Consider the following 22,653-nt stretch of genomic DNA (forward strand, 5'->3'; position numbering starts at 1 on the left):
AAAAAAAAAAAAATGTAATCAAGTAAAACAAGATATATCTATATCAATGAGAATGACCAAGATTGAGTACCACGGGTAAGAACATACCAAATAAGATACAAAATATATGGGATCGCTCTAATTTGTCATGATGATGAGAAGGTTGTAATTCTTGTAAAGCATGCATGGCCACATATAAAAAGGTCCCGCCCGAGAATAAGAGAAGCACACCGGTCCAGTATTCCAACGCCATATCACCAGGAGAGGTCAGAGAGAGCAAAAGATAGGTAACAAGTGCACCAGTAGGTGCGGCCATGGAGAATAATAAAAGATGTTTCCGTACTTGAAGTCGTGAGAAACCTTCCGCCAGAAGAACAGTGGTCAGTGCAAATGCTGAGGGACCTTTGTGAAGCATGATGGCAAAAAAAACGACCATAGAAAGCTGTGGATGACTGGCTGACGCTCCTAATGCTATACCATCCGCTGCCGCATGTACCATCAATCCAATCGTCGGTGTCATACTTTGTGCATGGTTGGCGGAAATACTATGATTATTGTTATTCCATCGTTCTTCCACTTGGTCATCTACTTGATCATCATCCTTATCATTGTCGTCAAGATCGTCATCCTTGGCTGATCGTTTCGTTGATGTTGTTGCCAACATGCTGTCCAGTTCGTGATCATGTTCCAGTCGACCATTGTTTCCATGAACGTGAAGTGAGCTGAATTGATCAATAACAAACATAACACCAAAACCTAGAATAAGTGCCCAGCCAACTGAAGTATGTTTAGGAGTTGCGTCTTCGTGATGATCATGTTGGTCTGTCGTTATATCTGCTTGAGGATGATTTGGATCTTCAATGGTATAATGAGAAGAAGGTTTTGTAGTGGCAGTTGTAGTGGTAGTAGTTGAGGTGGTTGACCAGGGAGATAATGCCATCGGAACATAGGTATTTGCCGAGCTAGTTGGTGTTTCCATCATGCCATTATGGGACAAGTTGTTTGCAAGTGTGGTAGATGGTACTGGACTACTATATAATGTTTCTACACCTTCCGGGATAATGACTACCAAGGAAGTACCGATGAGTAAGCCCACACCAATCGCTGTAAGTTGACGTAGTTTAGTCGAAGATAGTTTAGTTGCAAGAGGAATACAACCAAATACAAAACTACCTATAAGCATGGTAATGCTTAATAGTAATAACCATATAAACGGATTTAGCATGGGAAATTCTAAAATTTCTATAGTTGGTAGAAATAATGTAAAAAAAAAAAAAAAGGTATGTGAGAAAGAACAAGGAGAAAAAAAAAAAGAGAGAGAAAAAAAGAAAATTGAGTGTGAAAGTATACCAAAATCATTTATCAACGCTTGGCCGGCGCTTCAAAAGGAAAAAGGTGGGGCCAAAAAAAAAAAAAAAAAGTAAGGAAAGGAGAAACATCATCCCCTTTTTTTTCAACAGAGAAAGATAGAGGCAGATTATACATGAATCATAAAAAAAAATAGTTTCCGTTTTCTACATAAGTATCATAGTTTTTAAATCAAGAAATGATCATTTTATTTGATTGAACAAAAAACAAAAAGATCTAAACTAAAACTATTGAGGGTTTGTAGGAGGATAGATACCTTGATCCTTGGGGCCATCGGTACGCATATAAGATTCACCATTGACAAACTTGTATTCATAGTTAGAATCAGCTTCAGGGGTAGTATGAGAGTAAGTGACACCGGATGGTTTATTGACCTTGCCAGCTACGTTTTTGATGGTAAAGTTACCATAGAAACCTTCTCTGATTTCCGATCTATCACCACCAAAGTTTTCCAAAAAGCCATAAACTCCAGATAACCATTTTGTAATGTCAAAGGCACGGAAGGTAGCAACCAAATTCCACTTGTTGTTATTCACACCTTCAGCACGCCAGTAACCGGTATAATCGGTGTATCGACTAGCATAATTAACCTTGGCAGACACACGGAAGTAGACAGTTTCACCGGTAGTCCAGTTGTACAAGTAACGAGCATGAGATCCAGTACCTTCACCACCAAAGCCTTCCACAAGCACATTCTTGCCCTTTTTAATACCTTTGACTTGACTGCCATTGCCATCATCCCATACAGCAAACAAAATCCTGCGTTCAGTACCGGAATTGTGCTGCATGCCCATATAGCCACCGTCCCATCCATTGGCCATCCAATAAGTATTGGTAGGATCAGAACCTTGAGGAACACGGATGGATGATTCGATTTGAGAAATATTGCCAAAGTTGTTAGGAGTATCCCACCAATTATGGGTTGATGTTGATGACACCAATTGACTTGTGGCTAAAAGACTGGCCACCAAAGCAAAAGTAGAAGACAACGAAGCATACATATTGTTCAGGATTGAAGATAAAAAAAAAACGGATGATAATTTAAAATATAATAATAATAAAAAAAAAAAAAAACGAAAAGAAAAGAAGTAAAAATCCAATTTATATAATTTTTAGAGATCGGGATCAAATCGTCGGTGATTGATATTCCCTCTCATGCCTTTAGTCTATCAAACTTTCAAGGATGATTATCTACATTGATCGATTGTAACCAAAAAAAGGTTGTAACCAAAAAAAGGTAAATCGATCACGTCAAAAAAAAAAAAAAGGTCAACAATTGGAAACATATCAGATATCAGATATCCTTTTTTTTTTTTTTTTTTGTCAATTCAATCAAAGAAGTAATTATAAGATCATCCAGACTATGAGACGGTGAGACAAACTTATATTTGATTCTTCGCATAATTAAACTTAAATAATCACAATAAAACAGAATTTACATATATGAATTGATTTTATATTGTATAATCTTAACCGGTCGTACGTTCTCCTTCCTTTTTTTTTTTTTTTTTTTTTTATGATTATTTCAATTGTAGTAATAGATGAACGCGGTACAAATAATTTCATGGACCAATGATATATCAAACCAAAGTTATTAAAAAAAAATTAGAAAAGTAAAATAAAAAATTAAGATTCCGGTGATCATGACATTTAATGATTATGCAATCATGACCAATTGATGATGACAGATCCCGCATTATTCAATGGTAATCTGGGTATAGAAAATAACAAGTAACAGCCCATAATCAATGATTAAAATTGATTAAAGACGTCAAAAAAAAAAAAGATATCATCGGTATCAATTTCCATCTCTGACACGAGGTTTCTATGGATTCTACTTTTTCTTTTTTAAGTTGCAATGATCTTACTTTGTCTTTATTTTGTGACACATCCCTTTTGGTATAGAACAAAAAAGAAGGAAAAAAAAAATGTCATTGAAATGTTTTTCCCATACTGTGCAAGGTGATTCTTATTCAAATAAAACTGTAAAAGATGTATTTTATTCAATGAGTATAAGAAAGAAAAAAAAAAGGAATCCCAAGAAATCAGTAATCTATCATTGTTAAGAAAAAAAAATAATATTGACAGGGTAATAAAAATGAAGATGTAGATATAAATAATATGTATGTATATAAAAAAAATAAAAAAAAAAGAAGAGGGGATAAAACTACACCAGAATATAGTTGATCCAACTAGAATTCCCACCATTTCTTTTGTGCTTGTCGTTCATTGTAATCCTTGACAGCTTTCAAAAAATCACCAGAAGCATCATTCATATCAGAGAATTTCTTGCCAAGTTCATCCAATCGTTCACCACGTTCGTTCACTTTATCTCCAAGTTCTTTGAACATACCAGTCTTTCGAATACCTGTAGACGATGATCCAGACCTTGATGGTGATTGCTGTTTCGATTGATTGTTTTGGTCAAATCCAGGATGAATGCGTCCCACTAAAGTAAAATAATTAAATAATAATAAAAAGAAGTCCAAATTAGTGGAATCAAATAAAACCAACTATTTCATACTTAATGTATCCAATTCCCCAATGGATAAGGGTCCCTTCTTGAACGCGCCAGCAACAGCTCCAAACCATGTTTTCTTGTTGGGTCGTTGAATTGTTTCCATTGGATGAGGAGGCATTGATTTTTGATCATCAAATAGATCTACAGAATGACCAATGGGGCTATGGTAGATACCAGATATAAAATTATTTTTTTCAGTCAACTTCCATAAATCTTTTTTTTTTTCCAAACTTACAGTGAAGTTTCACTATGAAGATACATCCATTCTTGCATTTCGTATTGTCCTGTCCAAAATAGCACTCGACCTTCCGTAGTAAACATGGCTTCGTTCAATCTACATACATTTTCTGGTAATGATGTCTTCGCAATAGGCTGTAAATGTGGTAACGACAGAATAACAAGTTGTTTTGATTGAAGTAAAATCGACAAACATGCCAAACCTAACAGATGAAAACGTACAAACAATTGTGAGATTATTTTTTCGTATTTTCAATTTTTTTTTTTTTTTTTTTACCGTCAATTTCAATTGGTGTCGTGCTAATGATAGTATCTTTCTGAAGTTTGCCATCTTCTAGGTCCTGTAATCGACATTCAAAAAGCTTGATACCAGTACCGCTAAGAATGACACAAATGGATTGAGGTTTGGTGACAGTAACAAAATGAGGATTTTCATGGTATTGGTAATCAAATGAAGGTAGATAGCGACGACCCGAGGAATACTTGCTATTGTTACTACCAGTACTAGAAGTTGTTGTGGTGGTGGATGTTCTACTGAGTGCTTCCCATGCTTCTTCTTGTGAGTCAATAGATACATTGCTGGATGGTCGCGTAGTTGTACTCTTTGCTGATCTTTTGACAGATTTACGCCGGAGGAATGATTTGCTTCTTTCCATAGGTGATTGAGGACTAGATGGTGGTGATTTTGTTTTTCCCTGCTGCTGTTGCTCTTGCGTGGAAGGTTCCAATCCATTGTTTTGACCAGAATCATATATCTTGTTTTCACGCGTAGTTGGTACATTTTCCTCCATGTTGTATTTGCTTGGTTCCGGAATTGTTCCAGTACTGATGATACATTTTTCAGCACCTTGAGATTTTCCTTTCAGATCGATCACATGAATATCTTGAATTGCTGCTTCACGTTTGTCATTGCGATGAAGTAACACAGGAGAGACATAACTCGACGATAATACATCACATTGATACAAGTTGCCATTATCTAAACCTATGAATAGTTGTGTGGATATCTGTGCTACTGTAACAAAAAAAAAAATAAAAGGGTCAGTAATAGTCCCATTCCTAAATGGATATTTTGCAGCAAGTTTCTGTTACTTACTATCCATAGTTGTATGTGTATTGATAAACTTGATACATGATATAGATGGACTATCAACAGGGTGCGTTGGATCTTCATCTTGGACAGCATCTTTTTGTGTTTCATGAATCACTAGATCTTTTCAAAATGAATAGATAGAAAAAAAAATAAGTTTTGCGTAATTAAAAATTTTTACTGTTGTTTTTCTCTTCTCCTTTTTCTTTCTTTCTTGTTTTACCTTTGATATCAATAGTATGATATAGTTTTTGTATAGTGGTGTTGATAATGAATATTTGACCAAGAGCGGTAAGGCAGGCAATACTAATATCAAAAAAAAAAAAATCATCAGCTTTCGATGTTCCATTTTTCTTTTTTTTTTTATTCGACTTACATATCTGTACCCGCGCTTACTATTGAGTGAATAGCCCCATCTAGTTTTATCTTCACATCAGGAGAATAACCAAAATCTTTTGTAGACCTTTTCAGAGCAACAATCTGAACCTCCAAATCCCGAATATCCTGATCGTCAACTTTGTTTCCTATATTATCTGAGTGGTTGGATATCATATCTGATTCTGGTTCATACGCATTTTGGCTGGTCACTTGAGCTGGTTCTTGGGCAACCCCTTGAACAGAGACGAAAGGATTGGTCGAGTCATTACATGCTGAGGATTCCTGTTGAAGAGTATCGTTATCACAATTAATGTTGGTAGCATTCGATAGAGCGGCGTCAGTATCGCTGTTGCCATCGTTATTGTTCGTATTGCGAATAATTTCAGTCTGTTGTTCTTCACGAGATTCATCCATTGTAGGAGTCGATCGTTGCATATCGCCCAAAATTTCGGCCAACTCGTTGATAGTTTCATCGCATTGGGATATAAATTGAGCATTCGTATTTTCCATCTTTGAATATTCTTCTTGATCTTGATTTTTAGAGGGTAGATTGTCCACAATTTCATATGTCAGTATCGTCCCATCGTTGAAACCAACACAAAGTGTTCCTGAAACAGCATTCAAGTCGATACAGCAGACATAAACAGTAGGATCATCCAGATCATCATGACAGCGTATCACAAGTTGAGATAAAGGTCGTAACGAAGTATAAGAAGCATCCCAAAACTGAATGATTTCACCTGCGTGCATAGTCAAAAGGATATCATTTGAAGGAATCTTATAAATATGACCGGGTCCAACCACACCGCCAGTCAGAGGTAAATATCTTGTTTGTAGATCCGCATCAGTTAAGGTCGTCATCTTTCGATAGAGTTGTTCATCCACCATAGGAATAAAACATGCATTGGATACAAAAGGATGAACCATAGATAACGAAGGAGGTAGAGTTAATGTTGGATATCCATGATCTAAACCATGAGCAGATATTGCGCCGTTGCATCCTAGAAGCATAATACCAAGTGGATTTCGAGGTTGATAAGGTTCACTCCATAGTAAGCTAAAATCCATCAGTTCCATATCAGAGGGTATGATCGATTGTTTGCGAACATCACTTAGATGATTCAGACTAAATTCCAATACGTGTAAACCATGAATATCCTTGATTGCCGATCCACCACAAACCACCAAATAACTTTTCTGAGCATTGTCATCAAAATACCAAGCAAGCTTGTACACAGGTTCACAAGGTTGGGATTTATCCAAAGATGGGAATACTTGTCGTGACAAAACAGGTCGATGTTCAGAATTGATTGCCCATAAATGCAGATATCCATCATCGTAACCGGCCATAAAATGATCACCTTGAGGATTCCATACCAAGCTTGATAGTCGAACATCTGAGTTTTTCAATTCATATGTAGAGTGAATCATATTTTCACGGATATCCCATAAAAATACCGTTGATTCATAACCAATAAGTAACCAGTTGATATTATTTGGGTGCATTTCGAGAGCGACTACTATATTCCCAGATTCATGTCGACGTTCTTGCTGTTGTTCTTGTTGTTGTTGTTGTTGCTGTTGACTAGCTACCAAATCAGGAATACCGTATTTTGCCATTTGTCCCAATCGAGTGTCGAAAACATCTATACAACCATCAGCAAAACCAATAAACATCCAATCGGTTCCAGTACAATAACAATAACTTGTGATGATTCCTTGAGTTGGTAACATGTGTAATATCTGTTGTCTTTTTAGATCGATGGTGTAAATGATATTTTTCTTGTCGATAAGTATTAATAAAGGGCATCCAGTCTTGAATTGTATATACTTTATGGTGTCGATGTTGGGTAATGGTAATATTGAAGATACACCTTTTCCAAATATCCGTAACTGATTCATACCTGTACCATTGCTACCGCCAGCTATGTATATAACAAATATGTGGTCAGTTCAATCACGAAAAGGAAGTAAAAGAGGAACTTACCGATTGCAAGAAGACCAGCTACAGTATCGAATGCCATGGCTGATATTTTTGATTCAAGACCTACATTTGTCATCTATACATATATAAGAAAAAAAAAATAAGATAATAGGCATTAGAGAAAATAATAATAAAAAAAGGTTGTCGTCGAATGTTTTTACTTGAACAAAGTGAATCATATCTGTTCGAATGATACTTGATAACGAATGGTCCAACCTCTTGTCTTTTGATAAAATACTCTTGGAAAGAGCATGCTCTTTCGCCTTGTGAGCTATATTCGAGAATTTGTTGAATATTGTCATATTATACTTTTTCAATAAATTCTCTATATAGAAAAAAAAAAAAAGAAAGAAAAGAAAAGAAAAAGCGCGCGATCCAGAAGTACTAGAAAAGAAATTAACTTTGGCTTTAAACACCGACCTAAACCATTTTTGTTCATCACGTTAGAAATGGTCTTCCTCTTATTTGATGATAATATGATTATGGATTATCATTTGATAATATATAATGATTGAATAATGGATGATATGATGACTACTTTCTATTTCTTACATTATTAAGAGAATAGTTGACCTATGATTGATCAATATGCCTGAAATACTTATTTTTTTTTCTTTAACGGATTGATCATGGGATATGACAACCTGTACACTATCAAAGATCAACGTTGTTAAATTAAAATATGATACTTAAAATCATTTCTATATGAACTCTTCTTTTGTACGAATCATTTATGATGTATCTAGTATTCAATATATCAACACGCAGTTAAGATAATGTTATCCACTTTGAATAACCTTTTTTTTTTTTTTTAATTTAGATATAAGTTGATGTAGTCACCAATAATGATGACCATAAAATAAAAACACCATCATTCAGTCCCTCTTAAAACAAAACACTCTAATATTTAATTTATCAGTTAGCAATCTGACTTCAAACGCAGAATGTGAGTGAGTAAAAGGATAGGAGGAAATAATCACATGACCAATTGGAAGATTTTACGATTTCGCGAGGAAAAAAAAAAGCGAGCTTTCTTTTTTTTTTTTTTTTTTTTTCCTCGTCCTTTCGTCTTTTACTTTCTATCATCTTTCATTTATAGGATGGTAAGAATATAACGCGTTTCTCTGATAATCCTGAAGATACCATACAACCGAAACTTACATCGATTAATCTTTTCTTTTTCTCATTGTTTGTTTTAGGCCAATGCTTCATCCAAAAAGATTGCAGCTGCCAACACAAAGACACTTTCTAATCTACAAATAGGTTTTGCTTCCGTCAATGTAAAAAAAAAAAAAAAGAAAAGAAAAGAAAAGATCTTTTTATATTGATCCTCATTTAAATAGTGTACTGATTTCTTTTGTTTATTTATTCTTTTCTAGATTGTTTATATTCTTTGGAGAGTGATATATCTTTGGGGATCATTTTCAAAATCTCTTGGTTTTTTGTACATCTTGACAACTGGACTCACTTTGCTTTTTTATTCCATTCTGAAGTCTTCAGGCACACCTACCTATAATATTGACGGAACATTACGATCAAGTGGCGATGATTTGAACTCTGAAGGTCTTACAGCGTAAGAATAATACAGTTATTGAAAGGCATTCAACCTGATCATACTATACTGGATAGATCTCTGATTACTTACTTACTATTAGATATATGTTTGATATCATCTATATTACTTGGTTTGTTCACATCTCCACTGCTTTTATTTCCAACAAGTTTTGGTATACCTATCTTGTGGTAAGGATAACATATCTTATTTATTCAAAATAGATAATGTATCAACAAAAAACAAAAAAAAAAATATGACGATATTTTTTTTTTTATTCAAAAATAGATTCCAGGATATGCATTATACAAAGGTCTACCGTTGGTGATGAAGTATTTTGGAAGTACTGGTGGAAATGGTAATGAATCAAATGAAGCTAATACTAGTGGCAAATCCAAACGACAACAAAAGATGGAAAAACGTGGTGGCAAGGTCAAATATGTACGATAACTATTCTAGGGTTGTTGTTGTTGCATAGTCAATTGTGCCCTCTATAGATTTTTTTAAAAAGAAAAAATCCAACATAGTGATTAGTGAATATATATATATATATATAGTATAGTTTCCCAATTTTTTTTTTTTTTTTTTTGAATAAAATTGATTGATTACTTACAAGCTGTCGTACTTGATCCCTATATTCTGGTTGGAGGTTGTTGATTTGTTCCTCAGACAATTGTAATACTTGCATCAATAGAGCTTTTTGTTCAGCAGCTGCAGCGTCTAAAAAAAAGGAAAAGAGAACAAAAGGACGTGATATTAATTTTACCAGTATAGATGATATATGATAAAGTGAATTTACATACCACTAGCTTGTTGTGGCGGCATAGTTTGTTGCGAAGGCATAGCTTGCTGTGGTGGCATAACTTGTTGTGCTGGCATATATGGAGGTTGTTGCTGTTGTAAACCTTGTGGCATAGATTGCATTGGTGGTGGTGCCTGTGGTACTTGTGGCATAGAAGCTATTAAACGCTGTTGATAATAAATAATACAAAAAAAAAACAAAGGTAATGATCAGAATGCGTTGTATATAGAGAGTATCATTCTGTTTCTCTTTCCTTACCGAGATAACATTTGGATCCACAACATTCATCATAGTCATTGCTTGAAAAAGAGCGTAGGTGACTTGTGGATTGGCTGTAAGGAATTCTCGTGCATGCTCAGGACGTTCCATAGAGAGTTGCTAAAACAAAAGGAGGAAAGTAAGTTGAACTTGTTCTTTTTTTTTTTTGAAGTCTACATATATTTATATTCATTCATACTTTCATTTGTCCCATAATGGTCAGTAAATCTTGCGGTGTCATGGTATTCAATACCTTAGGAATCTCTTCTACAGAAGAAACTGGTCCTGTTGGTCTAGACATGGGTGGAGGTTGATTCATAGGAGGTGGAGGCTATAATAAAATACATATATATTCATACAAGACAATCGAACATTAGTTTCTTTTCCATGTTTTGTATAATTACCGACTTACAGGTTGCTGTTGCTGTTGTTGTGGAGCAAACTGGTTGCTGTTATTATGTGATCCATGTGAGTTTGATCTATGATTGTCGTCCATGGAGGCATAATCTACCCTTAATTGTCGTCCACCAATTTCATAATCATTCAAGTTGCGTACTGCACTTGCTGCTGTCTCGGCATCTAATAATAAAAATAATAATAATAAAAAAACAAAGAAAAAACAAAGAAAAAAAGAAATGATGAGAATATTGGAATATTTGAATCAAGATAATTCACAAAGTATTACCATAATATTCACAAAATCCATAACCTTTGGGTCGACCAGAGTCTCGATCAAAGAGCAATCTAAATAGGAATAAAGTATTATACCAATTAATAAAGAAGTTTCAAAAGAAAAAAAAAACAGTAGAATATTTTTATTTGACATACCTAAAGGAAGAGACAGGTCCAACTTCTTTAAAGACATCGATAAGTTGTTCTTCAGTGTACTCAAATGGAATATTTCCAACTGTAAAAGATTAAAATATAAAAGGAAGACAAGTTAACACAATCGTATTCATAATCATTCAGTAAAAAAAGGAAACGTACCAAAAACTGCGCGTGAACCTCTGGAAGCTTGATTCATGGCACAAAAAGTGAAAAAAAAGTGAAAGAAGTGTAAAAAAAAAAAAAAAAAAAAAAAAAAGAAAAAGAAAGTAGGTGGAATTTTAAAAATATAGGCAGGATCGCTTGTCACAATCAAAAAAAAAAAAAAAGTACCATGATAAAAAAAATCATATAACAATCGAGGCAAATTCATTATTATAAACATATTTTATTTCATTCTACAAAAAATTAAACCTTTTTCCAAAAGCTAACATAAAAGTAACATAGGTTCCCATTCCCATCACAATCCAGAAAAACCAAGCCAAATCATGTTCTTCGGAACCAGGCACATGGACGTTCATTCCGAATAGACCTGCCACCAAATTGAGAGGTACCACCAAGGTTGCCAAAAAAGTCAGTCGATTAATCACTTCGTTTGTATTATTACCAGCTTGAGATAATTCAATAGAGATTTGTCCTAAATAGTTTCTATGAGCTCTACCAAGTACTAGGTCATAATGATTCACGTTCTGTAACATGGTATGAATATGATCTATATAACAAATATATATATATTTATATTAGTATTTTTTTTTTTATTTTATATTCTATTTCTTTTTTTTTTGTCTACCTTGGATATCACCCAAAAAGAGTATAATTTCATGCTGGAGATTATTTTCATTCACATGAGGATTAATCACTGTTTTATCTTGTTGCAAGTTTTGTCGTCGCTTGTTGAGGAATTCGATTTCTTTAGTCTTATCATCATAGCGTTTGATTAAACTTCGTACTACATCAGCCTTTGGTCCCAATAGTCGTAAAAGTTGCATTACCATTTTTCGACAACTACCAATCCGTCGTAACATATCAGTTTGTTCTGATCCATTCAATACTAAAACTAAATCGTCAATAGAGTCCACTTCCAATTCCGTGTGTTGAATCAAAGGAGCAAAACTATCAGTGACATTGTCGATTAGGGCATAGTTAATCCATTCTGGTGTAATGGTGATATAATCTCGTAAGAGATGAATACGTTTGCGTACATTATGTGGATGAGGTAAAGGTTGGAATCGAAACTGTTCAACAACAAAAAAAAATCATAATGTTAGTCTTTTTTTTTCATTCTTCAACGAAAACTTACAGTAAGAACACCATCCTTAAAAACAATAATATAAAAGTTCACAGCTTCCAAATAATCTTGACTAGAATAATCGTGGTTGAAACTTCGAAAACTAATAAACATATAGTTTTGAAAAATTTCACACTTTTCCCTAGATTCTTGAGCTTGGATATCTTCAGTTGTCAAAGGATGTAGCCTAAATATCTATTATATATAATATACAGAAAAAAAAAAAAAGAGAGAGAGAAAGAATGAGGAAGGGGAAAGGTAAGAAAAAATAAAGATGATTATCATATATATATATATATATATATTCATTCATTTTTTTCTTTTTATTTGTTTACCTTGCTGATGATCCGCATTTCCTGATCTGTAGGAGCAAAGATATCAATCCACCAACAAGATGATTTCACTAATAAATTTGCCACAGTTTCATCATCAGTGACTGATCTGCTCAGCAGTTCTTTCAATGATGTATTTTTCAAGGAACCAGTAGATGCTTCATAATAAGTGTATCGATCTGTCTTGTTTTTAACTTTGGATGGGTCCTTTTGAAGATAGATAAAAAAATTAGTCTTATACGTATGATGTTATTCTATTTTATCACTTACATGGATATTATCACCAAAATCACTGAATCGACGGGAATATTTGTCTTGACTTGCCTCTAATAAAAAGTCTAACTTGATATCACTTTTGGAGAGAAGGTCATCATCATCATCTGTATGTAAAAAGTTGTCCAGAGATTCCTTGTCTATAGTTGTTTGGGAACGAGTTGTAAGATCAGTAGTATGAGGATAGAGTACATCTCTTTCAACTTGAGTTTCTTGATTAAAGTCAGTTCTATTTCTAAGGTTGGTAGATTCGATATTCAATATACATGAGTCAATTTCTGGATAAGATAAAGAAGGTCTAGGGGAATTAGAAGTAGTATATTCCCCTTCCATAATCGTTATTCAATGGTTATTTCAATGATAATAAAAGTTTAGTCAATTTGACATGGAATCTTGAAAGAGTAAAAGAGATAAAAAAAGAAAAAAAAATTCAATCTATTACTTTAAAAAAAAATCTTCTCGGCTGAAATTAAAAAATAATAATTGAGACCTGTTTCCACTTACAGCTTATGAAGATCCTTTCAAATAAGAATATTTTATTTATTCGCTTGCTATTTTACGAGAAGATAGCATAAAATGAGCACACTTTTGGATGATGGAAAGTTCCAGTATAAAAAAGAGGTAAAAGATCATCGATAATAATCAGAGTCAATATTACCATCACATTCTTTAATCATCATTCAACTCAGCATCATCCATCATCAACATACCCATTCGTTATCCATCAAGTATCAAGCATCAAGTATACATCATTATTCAATATACACAATGTGACAAAAATGTTAAGTACTTTTGAGTCGCAAATATCTCATGAGGGGTTTATATATTTCATGTTGAATAACATGCATCTGAGAGTTAAAAAAAAAAAAATAAAAAAAGAAATCAGCATAGATTGATTACTTTTGTTCTGTTTTGATATGTTCCTTGACGTTCCTTTTTGCGATTGTCCAATCCAACCTACAAAAAGGACCAATGTATTTCAACTCCGCCATTTTTTTTTTTTCCTTTTCTTCTTGTCAGCCATGATCAAGTTACCTGAAAGCGTTGGCATTTTGCAAGTGACCACAACAACTGTTTTAGCTTTATTAACTGGTATCTTTTTGGGTCGTCACTTCTCCGTAAGTATTTAAAATGGTTTATTCAAATGGTATTGATAAAGGTTCTCACAAGAAGATTGGTATTTTTTTTTTGGGGGGAGGTGGGAATAGAAACAACAAGTGTCTGAAGAGGATGTAGATGATCTCGATGAACTACCTGATGGAAGTATTGATGCCAGTAAATACGATGATTACAAAATGGTTCTTGTTGTTCGCACTGATCTTGGTATGACTAAGGGGAAAATTGCTGCTCAGGTACGTCTGTTACGCGTGTAAAGATATCTTTTTCTTTTGTTGTCTAAACTATTTTCTTTTCTTCTTTTATATATAGTGTGGCCATGCTACCTTGGCTTGCTATAAAGCTATTCAAAAATCAAATCCTGCTGTAAGAATAGTAGAAATATATTTATTGTTCATTTACACAATTAACTCTTCCAATTCTTTTTTTTTTTTTTTTTTTTTAGGTTTTACGAAAATGGGAGCGATCAGGCCAAGCTAAGGTGGCTTTGAAAGCTGTCAGTGAAGAACAATTGTAAGTTATAAGATAAGAGAAATTCTAAAACGTTTAACTAATTCTTTTTTTTTTATGTTTCAGACTTGAATTGCAAGCGATGGCACTTAGTTTGAATATTACTGCTCAAAGCATTTGTGATGCTGGTCGTACTCAAATTGCTGCTGGATCTCGAACTGTTCTTGGTGTTGGTCCTGGTAAAGTTTTTACTTGTTTCAAAATAATCATTTATACTCATCTTCTTTATTTACTATTTCAATAGGTCCCGTAGAATTATTGAATCAAGTTACTGGACATTTGAAATTGTTATAATATTAGATTTGCCTTTTTTCTTTTGTATTAGAAATAAAAACAACCATGCATATGAGACTCAAACGTAGCGGTGTTCCAAAGAGAGTTTTATAACAGGAATCTTTTTTTTTTTGGATATTTCTTTTTTTCTTTTCCCACTATCTTCTTTTCCTAATCATCAATTCTTTTTTTTTTTTATTAACAGTGACTCTTGTATTCCATTTGAGTTCATGGTTGATGAAGCATATGTAACTTTAGTGGCTACTGATAGTTACGCTGCAGGTGCTTTGGTACTTGGACATCGTTTACGTGATCTTGGTTCACAAAAAGCTTTGGTATGTCTCGTTACGAGTAATGTCTCTGCTACTGTTCTGGAACATTTATCACAACTCTATACGCTGGTTTCAGTGGATACACTTATATCTTCAGATAAAGATAACTTACGTTTACTTGGTCGTCCGGAATTGGATATCACTTTCACCAAACTTCACCTCTGGAACCTAACTCAATACAAGAAAGTAGTCTTCTTGGACGCAGATACCTTACCTTTACGAAATGTTGATGACCTTTTCTGTCGGCCAAACTTTTCTGCTGCTCCGGATGCTGGATGGCCTGATTGTTTCAATTCTGGCGTGTTTGTGACGGAACCTTCTGCAAAAGATTATCAAGGATTAAAGGATATGGCCTTAGAGAAGGGCTCTTTTGATGGTAAATTGATCATATATATTTTGACTTTTTTTTTTTTTTGGTTAAATGCTCGTCTAATATTTAATTTCTTTTGTTTTAGGTGGTGATCAAGGTCTTTTGAACAGTTATTTTAGTTCTTGGTCTACTTCTCCATCCAGTCACCGTCTTCCATTTACTTACAATGCCACTCCAACAAGTCAATACAGGTAATACAATTATAACAGTAACAATAACAACGAATATCAAGATTATCTATACTAATTTTGGTTCATTTTATGATGAAATAGTTATGCGCCAGCTCATCAATATTATGTGAATGACATTGCCATTTGTCATTTTATTGGTACTGAAAAACCTTGGAAATATCAACGTTTTGCCGATGGAAAGGTTTTTTCTCAAGCATGGAAAGGATTGACAGATCTGATACAATCTTGGTGGGATACTTGGAACTTACATTATGGACAGGTATAACTCTAATGGATTTAAAAATGTTGGGGGGAACGGCACTTTGTATCACAAGATCAATGCTAATGTGTCACATCTTTCTTTTTTTTTTTTTTTTTTTTTTTTTTGTTGTTGCTGTTAGAGTCTTCCTCACGTACTACTTTCTAAAACACCTATGGATTCTTTTGATTATACCCTTATGACTGGACCTATCAATCTATTCAATATTCCTATTATCAATGCCTGGGATACATCAAATGTATATGACGATATTGAAATGTATGAAAAACATCGACATATTGAAGCCATGCCTCCAATTGCCAATATCACTATCAGTACACCAAAGTGGCTCTCTCAACAAACTTCTTCCTCTTCCTATCCGGGTTCATCCGATATGCATACACTTGATTCCTTGTTTGATGACACATCTCAGGTAATTATGAATATATGGGAAAATAAAGGCTTGGCATACTAATGATTATTATTATTATTATTATTTATTACTTTGTTGATAGTATTCAAGCCATATTAACGACGATGAAACATTAGATGATGTGGTCTCGATTACTGATCAATCCTCTTTCACTTCACCATTACCTGAAGATACAAATGTAAACAACATCACTCATCACCAAGCTGCCTCTCATACTGACAACAAAAAAGATGGTTGCTACCAAATTATTGATTGGAATCCAGCTCATGATTCTCCACCAAATACTGGAATGGCTGCCAATATTCCTGATCTATCGAATTTTGTCAATGCCTGGGATCAACCACTCCAACATCAGACTATTTGGATCGCACCAGAGCCACAACCCATCCCAAATATGGAACATGATTATGGTTTTATACACGAACGCCAACGCCAACATCGACAATACTACCCACCTGTCTTCCCCTGGGAATCTGAACAAATACCTGAACCAACTCGCATATGGCTTGATGAACATGTTGAAATGGTTACCAAAGAAAACAGCAAACAAAAATCACAAGTGACTGATGGATATGGGAACACTACACGACAATATATTGGAGAAGAATACAATGTTGAGACAAGGTAAATGAAAGAATTTTTCTCTTTATTTCTATACACCATTTGTGAGAATCGATCTATTTTTTTTTTTTTTTTTTACTCAAACTTTGTATATTATATGGTATTACTTTTGATTGATAGATCTATCCCTTTTGATGAACATCATGGACAACAACAGTTTATACACCATTCTGAATCAATAGAAGAGGTAGATAATGCTTCTCCTACTTATGCAATGGATCTGATCACACATCCTATAATGTCACCTGGAAAGTCACCAAAACGGTCCCACTATTCGCCAACTGAAAGTATTCAAACTGACAACGACTGGAGCGATAGAGATCTTATACCCATCCAACTTAAGCCATCCAGCAAACTCAATAAGGAAGGTCTCTCACCAGTGATTCCTCAGAGTCCAATAGGTAGTCGGCGAAGTAGTATCTCCAGAAGTAGACGTGCATCTGCTTCTTCCAGTAGATCACAATCACGAAGTGTTACTGCACCAACTTCGCCAGCAGCATCCTCATCTCCAACACCAACATCAACCCCAGTTTTTGGACCACGACTTGCGATGGATTATTCTCAGGAACAACAGCCATTACCTATGTCTTCACGCATGTATTATTCAAAGCAGACACCTTATACATCAGCCGCTGCTACCCCTGTTCGTGAAAACCAAGGATTCTTTGATGAAAAATATGTATTGCAGAATTATATGTACGACGGTAGTCACAGTCAAGAAGTGGATGATGGATTACAAGAAAATGATCTTGGTGACGATTTTTATTGGAACTATTCTTTTGATGAATCTCTACAACGGGCTACATACAGAAATCGATCATCACAGCAGCATTACTCTGATATCAAAACGGAATGGGATCCTCAAGCGGCACTCACCCAACTCAAATCTACCAGCGAATCGATTTTGTGTAGTCGGGAATATGAAGAAGCTGTGGAAAGAACCAACCCAGAAGATAGTATCGACAACAGCAACAACAGTAGGGTCATATCAGCAGAAAATCATTATGCATTGGACAATACTACTACCGATATACCAGCTCATGACAGCATTCGAGATCAATTCAACGCAAGCGGCAACTCTTCTCCAAAGACACCTGTGGCTCGTGGTATGGATAGTAATCTCACGGGAGAGATTGAAACAGCAAAGGAACAATATCGACAGCAACAACGTGCAGCACTTTCACTCGTCGAACCGCAAACAGCCATGGCAACATTATTGGAGGTTGAACTCGATTTATCCAAAAGTAAACTCTTCAATCGTCGCTCGGACAACACCAGAAACAACATATATCAAAGTACTGATATCACAGGTGCTTCTTCATCGTCCTCTACTGCTCCTACTGCCACGATGGTTATGGAAAGTGGTTCCAGCAGTGAATTTGAAACTATTCACGATGTATCTACCTCTACAATTGACAACGAAAACGACAACAATGAAGAAGAACCTCCTTCTATGGATCAACAGCAAGATCAACAATGGATTGAACAACATCATGATGGAGATGATCAGCTCGTACAACAGGATGATGATTTTGTAGCCTACTTTGATTCTTCGATCATGGAAACAGCAAGACGCAAACTGAACGCACTGGCGCATGATGTTTCTGTTACGTCAATGTCCTCCACAGCCACAATGAATGATGTATTTCTCGATGAAACAATATCCACGACTTCTCAATCGGAACCTTTACAAAATCTATCACGGTACAGTTTCCCTGATGCGTCATTTGAATATACGACATACGATACCCCTACGATGGACCCTGGATTGGAAACTGTGGAATTATCGTCTTCATCAATATCTTCATCTGTACAAGATATGAGCCAAAGGGTAGATCACAATACGGATGATTCTGATACTTTATTGCAATCAACGGGTGAAGAAGTAGAATTGGAAGAAGAAGTAACTGAAGGTGATTTGAGGAGCAACGAAAGTGATTTGAACAACAATAATGTATCAACATGGCTGTCTCTTACTACGGATGAAATGATGCACCACTCATTACAATCGACGGTTTACAACGATGATGACATCCATCACAGCAACATTATTAGGGGTGATGATTCCCAATGTAGCGATGGCAACTCTGATGACAACAGTATTATTATTGGCACCATTGATCTTCTCACTGAAACTGCTGATGATACTCTGATGGATACTCATACGACAGTGGAATACATGGAACTACCATCAACATCCATTTCAGCATTAGCAAGCTCGGAAAACGAACAAAAAGCAACAATATTTTCGCCTGCACCAACAATTGACAAACAAGGATCAGCTTACATACTCTCTGGGTCTGATGACAACGATACCGTCTTCTTATCAGCTGCAGAAGGAACTCTTACTAGCGCCAGTGGATCATCATCCGTCAATAGTATGTATGATTGGTATACAGTTGGATCATCTACGCCTATACCAAACGATGATGACGAAAATGATGATACGGTATTGAATTTATTAGGAGAAGACGACATGGAAACACACACTGCTACAGCACGTTCGTTTGTTACTGAAAGCAGAGGAGGAGAAACAAGTGATGAACCAATCATTCCAGTCTCATCATTCACATCAACATCAACATCATCATGGTCATCTTCCTTCCCACTGCCAGTGATGGGTCCAACCGAAAACAACAATGACAGTTCATTCACATACGAATATGTTGTTCTGTATTCCAACAACAACGACGACGATGACGATGAAAACAACAGCGATTTTGACGATGGATCAGACGTTGCATCGGTGGAATCTGAACATACAGCGAAGGCACAAGATTGATACCAATATTTAGTTAGTAGTATTATTAGTATTTTTTTTTTCTCCTCATTCATATTTACCCTGTTTAGTATTATTATCCTTATTACTTTTGTTCTTCCATATCACATTTACCCTGCATATTTATCTTTGATTTTTTTTTCAATAAACTTGGAACAAATGAAGAATGGATCGTTTCTCTTTTTTTTTTTTTTTTTTTTTTTTTTTTTTTTTTTTTTATTTTTATCAGGATAAAGACGTTCTCACCTTAGACATATATCACACAAAGGATATGTTGAATAAAGCGTTATCTATTGCCGCTTTTGATATAAAAACCCCTTTCTTCATGAATATGAGATGATCGTCATAAGAAAAAAAAAAAAAAAAAAGCACAACAGGGAACAAATATGAATTGATTTAGTATGGTCATTGGGGATGGGAAAAAAATCGTTTCATCAGATGAAATTAGAACATTCAAAAAAAAAAAAAGATATCTTTATTGATGAAAAGGATAAAAAAATGAATAAAATAAATAAATAAATACAATACTGCTATTACTACGACTGAAGTTAATTCACTTGAAGCGTAGAGGGTCGTTGTTCTTGTCGTGAGTGCATTTCCATCTTCTTTTTCTTATAGCTATCATTCACCCATTTGCTAATGCGTAGTACAAGTTGTTGATGTTGCTCTAAGGAAGTCGTTGTAGAGCTGGTATCGTCAGGATAAAGGGGATAGCTCTTTCTTGATTTTGAAATTGATGGTAGGCGTGTATTCGTTTTACTATTTCTGCTATTCTTCTTATTGTCATCATCATCATCATCATCATCATTATTCACAGTAAGTTCTGACATGTCGCTAACCAATAAATCCAAAACATCCTTGTTGATAGCCGGACTAGACTCCTTCTTCCCAGTAATTATCTTGTCGTCACTTATTTTGTTGTTTTTGTTATCATCATCCTTTGTTTGTTGAGTCTTACTGTCGTCATTGGAAGTCATTGATATTTTGGTAATGTTGTCAGATGAGCTAGCGAACACATTGACAAGGGTTGTCAAATTTTTCTTATCTTCATGAGCACTGTTCTTGGCCTTGCATGGAACAAAAGATTCTTGCTGTTCCTTGTCCGTTTGACCACTTGTAGGATTGCTATTTGCTTTGCGTGATCGATTTGCGCTTTGGAAGGCCATAGTAGATTGAATTTCAGGTACAAAGTAACGAGTTGCAATGTCTGGTGTTGGTTGATAAAAGTGTCGTAATCCTGACATGGTAGATGATGGTTGATACACTTGTTGTTGAGGTATATATTCTTGTTGTTGTTGTTGTTGTTGTTCATAAAGATTTGTTTGTATGTTTCCATACAAATGAGAAGGAGAAATTGTATCATATTCCATTGGAGGTATTGCGCTGGGTGGAGATGGAGCATGAACTGGATGTGATCGTACATACATGTTAGATTCAGATGTCGGATAGAGTATGGAAGGATCAGAAGAGTTCAAATTGAATGATTGTAGCATGATATCGGTATAATTATTGCTATTATTGTTGTTTGGATAAGTTTGTTCCTGTTGTTGTTGTTGTTGTTGATAATGTTGTTGTGTCGAATAGTCGTTAGGTTGAATATTGTTGGATAAATCAGCAAGCCATTTGTTAATATCAGATAGCTGATCATCATTGGTAATACCCATATCAAAATCACCAAATCCAATTCCAGAGTCCATCATATTTTGTAATAAAGTCAATCGATCAGCAACGTCTAATATGAAGAGAGAAAAAAAGAAAAAAAGAAAAAAAAAAAAGGAAACGGATGAATTCGGAAGAACTTTTATATATGTATCTATATTTATATACATTACCTGTGTTATATTCTGGTTTGATATTGGTATCCAGTAATTCAGTAATGATTTGTTCAGGAGTGTTAAAGGGATCCATTTGATCGAAACCATAACCATTCATTTGTTTTACTTCTTGTTGAGAATAAGGTGTAAATTGATCTTCAGTATCAGTATAAGGTGATATATTAGAACGACCAGCCCAGCTATCACGAGTAAAATCTATATAATAGAAATAAAAAAAATGAGTATAATATCATCTGAAAATAAAAATTAAAAGGAGTTACCATCAGAGTACATGCTTTGGGGTGGTGATATCGGTACTTGTTGTGGAGTAGCTCGATATGAAGGTGAATTATTATTTGTCAATAAAGAATCATCGGATTGTAGCGGTCTTGGAGGAGTCATTGGATGCTGGACGGTATTAGAAGAGGGAGTTGTTGCCATTAGTGTATCTTCACTATGAATTTTTTCATGTTTTTTCAAATCTTGAGGTCGTTTAAAGGATTTTTCACAATACTATTTAAAATAACAACAACAATAATAATAAAAATAATAAAAATAAAAAAAAGATAAATCAATAGTTTATAAGAAATAGAAAGAATATGGACTTACATGACAATGATGAGGTTTCAAAGGTACATGAACTCGAAGATGGCTAGTAATATGGTCACGTTTCACCACAGTAACGTCGCAGTTTTGCCATTGGCAAGTCAAGCAAAGATTTCCAGTTGACTTTCTACCCACATGATCATTAGTCAAGTGAAGATATAGTTTCTCAGGATCGTTGTATTGTTGAAAACATTGATTCCAATAGCAAGTGAATACTTCGTGGTTGGATTCCATAAATGCTGATAGAGAGTGGGAGAGAGAGAGAAAGAGAAATGTTGTTCGTAAAGAAAGGTAAAATAAGTAATAAACTGAAACAAAAAAGATAAAAGGAAAAAAGGAAAAAAAAAAAAAGAGCTACGCAGAAAATAAAAAAAAAAGTTACTGAAAAAAATATTCAATTATGATTGGTTAAGAGACATAATCGGTATATAAAAATGGAAACAAAGTTGGGGACATCAAAGAGAGAGGAAGAGAGAGAATGAT

General features: G+C 34.7%; 10 protein-coding genes across 10 annotated transcripts; 3 read left to right on the top strand and 7 right to left on the bottom strand.

Moving 5' to 3' along the window:
- Positions 1-13: 13 nt before the first annotated feature.
- Positions 14-1,257, bottom strand: BX664DRAFT_319275 (ZIP zinc transporter-domain-containing protein). The gene has a single exon (XM_051542909.1). It carries the CDS (start codon positions 1,202-1,204, stop codon positions 44-46), a length of 1,161 nt encoding a protein of 386 aa, XP_051404227.1. The 5' UTR covers positions 1,205-1,257; the 3' UTR covers positions 14-43.
- A 247-nt stretch (positions 1,258-1,504) lies between these two features.
- BX664DRAFT_319276 (uncharacterized protein) lies at positions 1,505-2,394 on the bottom strand. The gene has a single exon (XM_051542910.1). It carries the CDS (start codon positions 2,346-2,348, stop codon positions 1,575-1,577), a length of 774 nt encoding a protein of 257 aa, XP_051404228.1. The 5' UTR covers positions 2,349-2,394; the 3' UTR covers positions 1,505-1,574.
- A 1,145-nt stretch (positions 2,395-3,539) lies between these two features.
- On the bottom strand, positions 3,540-4,761 carry BX664DRAFT_255467 (uncharacterized protein; the record flags this gene model as incomplete). The annotated part of the gene is made up of 4 exons (XM_051540413.1): positions 3,540-3,796; positions 3,872-4,029; positions 4,104-4,308; positions 4,383-4,761. 4 exons carry the CDS (start codon positions 4,759-4,761, stop codon positions 3,540-3,542), a joined length of 999 nt encoding a protein of 332 aa, XP_051404229.1.
- Positions 4,762-5,362: 601 nt separating this feature from the next.
- BX664DRAFT_363021 (WD40-repeat-containing domain protein) lies at positions 5,363-7,859 on the bottom strand (the record flags this gene model as incomplete). The annotated part of the gene is made up of 4 exons (XM_051548351.1): positions 5,363-5,501; positions 5,572-7,498; positions 7,561-7,633; positions 7,719-7,859. The coding sequence occupies 4 exons, from the start codon at positions 7,857-7,859 to the stop codon at positions 5,363-5,365; spliced, it is 2,280 nt and encodes a 759-aa protein (XP_051404230.1).
- Positions 7,860-8,603: 744 nt separating this feature from the next.
- BX664DRAFT_319280 (uncharacterized protein) lies at positions 8,604-9,680 on the top strand. The gene is made up of 5 exons (XM_051542911.1): positions 8,604-8,660; positions 8,757-8,837; positions 8,937-9,130; positions 9,213-9,300; positions 9,398-9,680. The coding sequence occupies exons 1-5, from the start codon at positions 8,658-8,660 to the stop codon at positions 9,557-9,559; spliced, it is 528 nt and encodes a 175-aa protein (XP_051404231.1). The 5' UTR covers positions 8,604-8,657; the 3' UTR covers positions 9,560-9,680.
- Positions 9,565-11,193, bottom strand: BX664DRAFT_363022 (RNA-binding protein; the record flags this gene model as incomplete). Its single annotated transcript, XM_051548352.1, has 9 exons — positions 9,565-9,600; positions 9,723-9,829; positions 9,913-10,078; positions 10,170-10,289; positions 10,369-10,500; positions 10,582-10,748; positions 10,855-10,913; positions 10,998-11,076; positions 11,157-11,193. 9 exons carry the CDS (start codon positions 11,191-11,193, stop codon positions 9,565-9,567), a joined length of 903 nt encoding a protein of 300 aa, XP_051404232.1.
- Positions 11,194-11,356: 163 nt separating this feature from the next.
- BX664DRAFT_271382 (uncharacterized protein) lies at positions 11,357-13,283 on the bottom strand. The gene is made up of 5 exons (XM_051541143.1): positions 12,885-13,283; positions 12,618-12,821; positions 12,295-12,477; positions 11,785-12,229; positions 11,357-11,706 (listed from the first exon to the last, which is right to left on the bottom strand). The coding sequence occupies exons 1-5, from the start codon at positions 13,218-13,220 to the stop codon at positions 11,393-11,395; spliced, it is 1,482 nt and encodes a 493-aa protein (XP_051404233.1). The 5' UTR covers positions 13,221-13,283; the 3' UTR covers positions 11,357-11,392.
- An 899-nt stretch (positions 13,284-14,182) lies between these two features.
- Positions 14,183-14,807, top strand: BX664DRAFT_255921 (peptidyl-tRNA hydrolase; the record flags this gene model as incomplete). The annotated part of the gene is made up of 5 exons (XM_051540439.1): positions 14,183-14,239; positions 14,316-14,369; positions 14,449-14,516; positions 14,580-14,692; positions 14,758-14,807. The coding sequence occupies 5 exons, from the start codon at positions 14,183-14,185 to the stop codon at positions 14,805-14,807; spliced, it is 342 nt and encodes a 113-aa protein (XP_051404234.1).
- A 127-nt stretch (positions 14,808-14,934) lies between these two features.
- Positions 14,935-19,794, top strand: BX664DRAFT_4625 (uncharacterized protein). The gene is made up of 6 exons (XM_051549592.1): positions 14,935-15,494; positions 15,574-15,679; positions 15,761-15,938; positions 16,060-16,350; positions 16,433-16,974; positions 17,092-19,794. The coding sequence occupies exons 1-6, from the start codon at positions 15,017-15,019 to the stop codon at positions 19,751-19,753; spliced, it is 4,257 nt and encodes a 1,418-aa protein (XP_051404235.1). The 5' UTR covers positions 14,935-15,016; the 3' UTR covers positions 19,754-19,794.
- A 411-nt stretch (positions 19,795-20,205) lies between these two features.
- Positions 20,206-22,517, bottom strand: BX664DRAFT_381345 (uncharacterized protein). The gene is made up of 5 exons (XM_051548949.1): positions 22,174-22,517; positions 21,846-22,077; positions 21,583-21,780; positions 20,566-21,482; positions 20,206-20,466 (listed from the first exon to the last, which is right to left on the bottom strand). Exons 1-5 carry the CDS (start codon positions 22,402-22,404, stop codon positions 20,299-20,301), a joined length of 1,746 nt encoding a protein of 581 aa, XP_051404236.1. The 5' UTR covers positions 22,405-22,517; the 3' UTR covers positions 20,206-20,298.
- Between the last annotated feature and the right edge of the window lie 136 nt (positions 22,518-22,653).

This window comes from Halteromyces radiatus, assembly GCF_025201355.1.
Source record: "Halteromyces radiatus strain CBS 162.75 chromosome Unknown BX664scaffold_1, whole genome shotgun sequence".
In the NCBI taxonomy this organism is placed as follows: Eukaryota; Fungi; Mucoromycota; class Mucoromycetes; order Mucorales; family Cunninghamellaceae; genus Halteromyces; species Halteromyces radiatus.